The sequence below is a fragment of the Sphaeroforma arctica genome (assembly GCF_001186125.1).
Source record: "Sphaeroforma arctica JP610 unplaced genomic scaffold supercont1.3947, whole genome shotgun sequence".
In the NCBI taxonomy this organism is placed as follows: domain Eukaryota; class Ichthyosporea; order Ichthyophonida; genus Sphaeroforma; species Sphaeroforma arctica.
In genome coordinates, this window is record NW_014036611.1 from 1 (window position 1) to 1295 (window position 1295).

Below are 1295 nucleotides of genomic sequence, written 5' to 3' on the forward strand. Positions count from 1 at the left end.
TAGCGTATGTATGCTTGTATGTATATATGTGTGTATTTATGTATGTATGGACGGGTGTATGTTTATATATATATATATATATATTTGTATTCTTGAAGGTCTTTTATTCAAGTGTGTTGTCAGAAGTCATGTATACACATTGGCAGTCGCAGATTCTATCTATGTGTGAAGAATCGGCGGTGTATATTATAAATATTTGTTGTTAGGTTTGTTGTTGTTTGGTAACCTATTTCTGATTTTGTGACGAGTTGAAGAGTGATTTATTTTTATTATAGGTAATGATATTACATGTTCACAAAAATGCATTTACACATTCTACGTACGAGCTTGCGCATGGACATGTACATTTCCACACACATTGTTCATACTCTACATCATACTCTGCATGCAACCGCAGAATGATTGTTAGCTGCAACTCAAGCTTTTCAAATTGAAGACCTGTGTACCAACATAAATGCATCTCTGCGTCCATACTGATCCGAATTAATATCTAGTTGGACGCGCAGATAACAGTTCTCACAGAGCCAAGTAATAGTTTGTATGCAATAACAGTCGAGCAACATTCAGTCCGACATAAGATCTGACATTGAATTAAGCCTCAAATACTATAGACGCAAACCTCTAAACCCTAAATTCTAAACCCCACAAAATAGTAGACGACACTGAACACTATGGAACACGAGCACAACCCCCGGGAAAATTCAGAGGATGGCGGTACCGGTAACCATGACAACGACCGTGAGGATGGGATCATTATGACACAATATCTCGACAGCCTGGGAATGCCCGACCCTTTGCCGTTTGAGTACGAATATCCGCATGGCATTGTGCAGGGGGCAGTGGGGTTCGATGACTACGATAACATTTCTGCGTTCAGCAACGAAACGGCTTTCTCTGCGCGCAATGACCTGGACAACATTTCACATTTGACGGAGGTCAGTGGTCGCATCTCCAACTACAGCGACTGTAATGCCAAGCCAAGCACCAACCTGTGCGCAGAGTCCATCAGGTGCTCTACCCGTCTGTGTGCTGTGGCGTTGTGGAGTTCTGCATGGACGTGTGGTGTTTGAATGGATGTGCTGTTGCAGTATGTTTGAAGCATGTGTGCATACAATGGCCATTTATGTTTTGTTTGTACGGGGAATCCGCGCACAGTTTTCATCGATTCCATCAATATATCTATAGATATATATACTACTCTATTACGTGCATGCATGGAATACTGAAGACGCAAATGTTGCTCCAAGGTGAATCAAGTACAGGGCTTGAAGCAAGAGAGGTGCACATTCATGTGC

General features: G+C 41.8%; 1 protein-coding gene across 1 annotated transcript; it reads left to right on the forward strand.

Annotated features, from left to right (window-relative positions):
• Nucleotides 1-671: 671 nt before the first annotated feature.
• Nucleotides 672-1020, forward strand: SARC_13946 (hypothetical protein; the record flags this gene model as incomplete). Its single annotated transcript, XM_014291923.1, has 1 exon — nucleotides 672-1020. A coding segment is annotated over one exon (349 nt), but the record flags the coding sequence as incomplete, so codon positions are not given.
• Nucleotides 1021-1295: the final 275 nt, after the last annotated feature.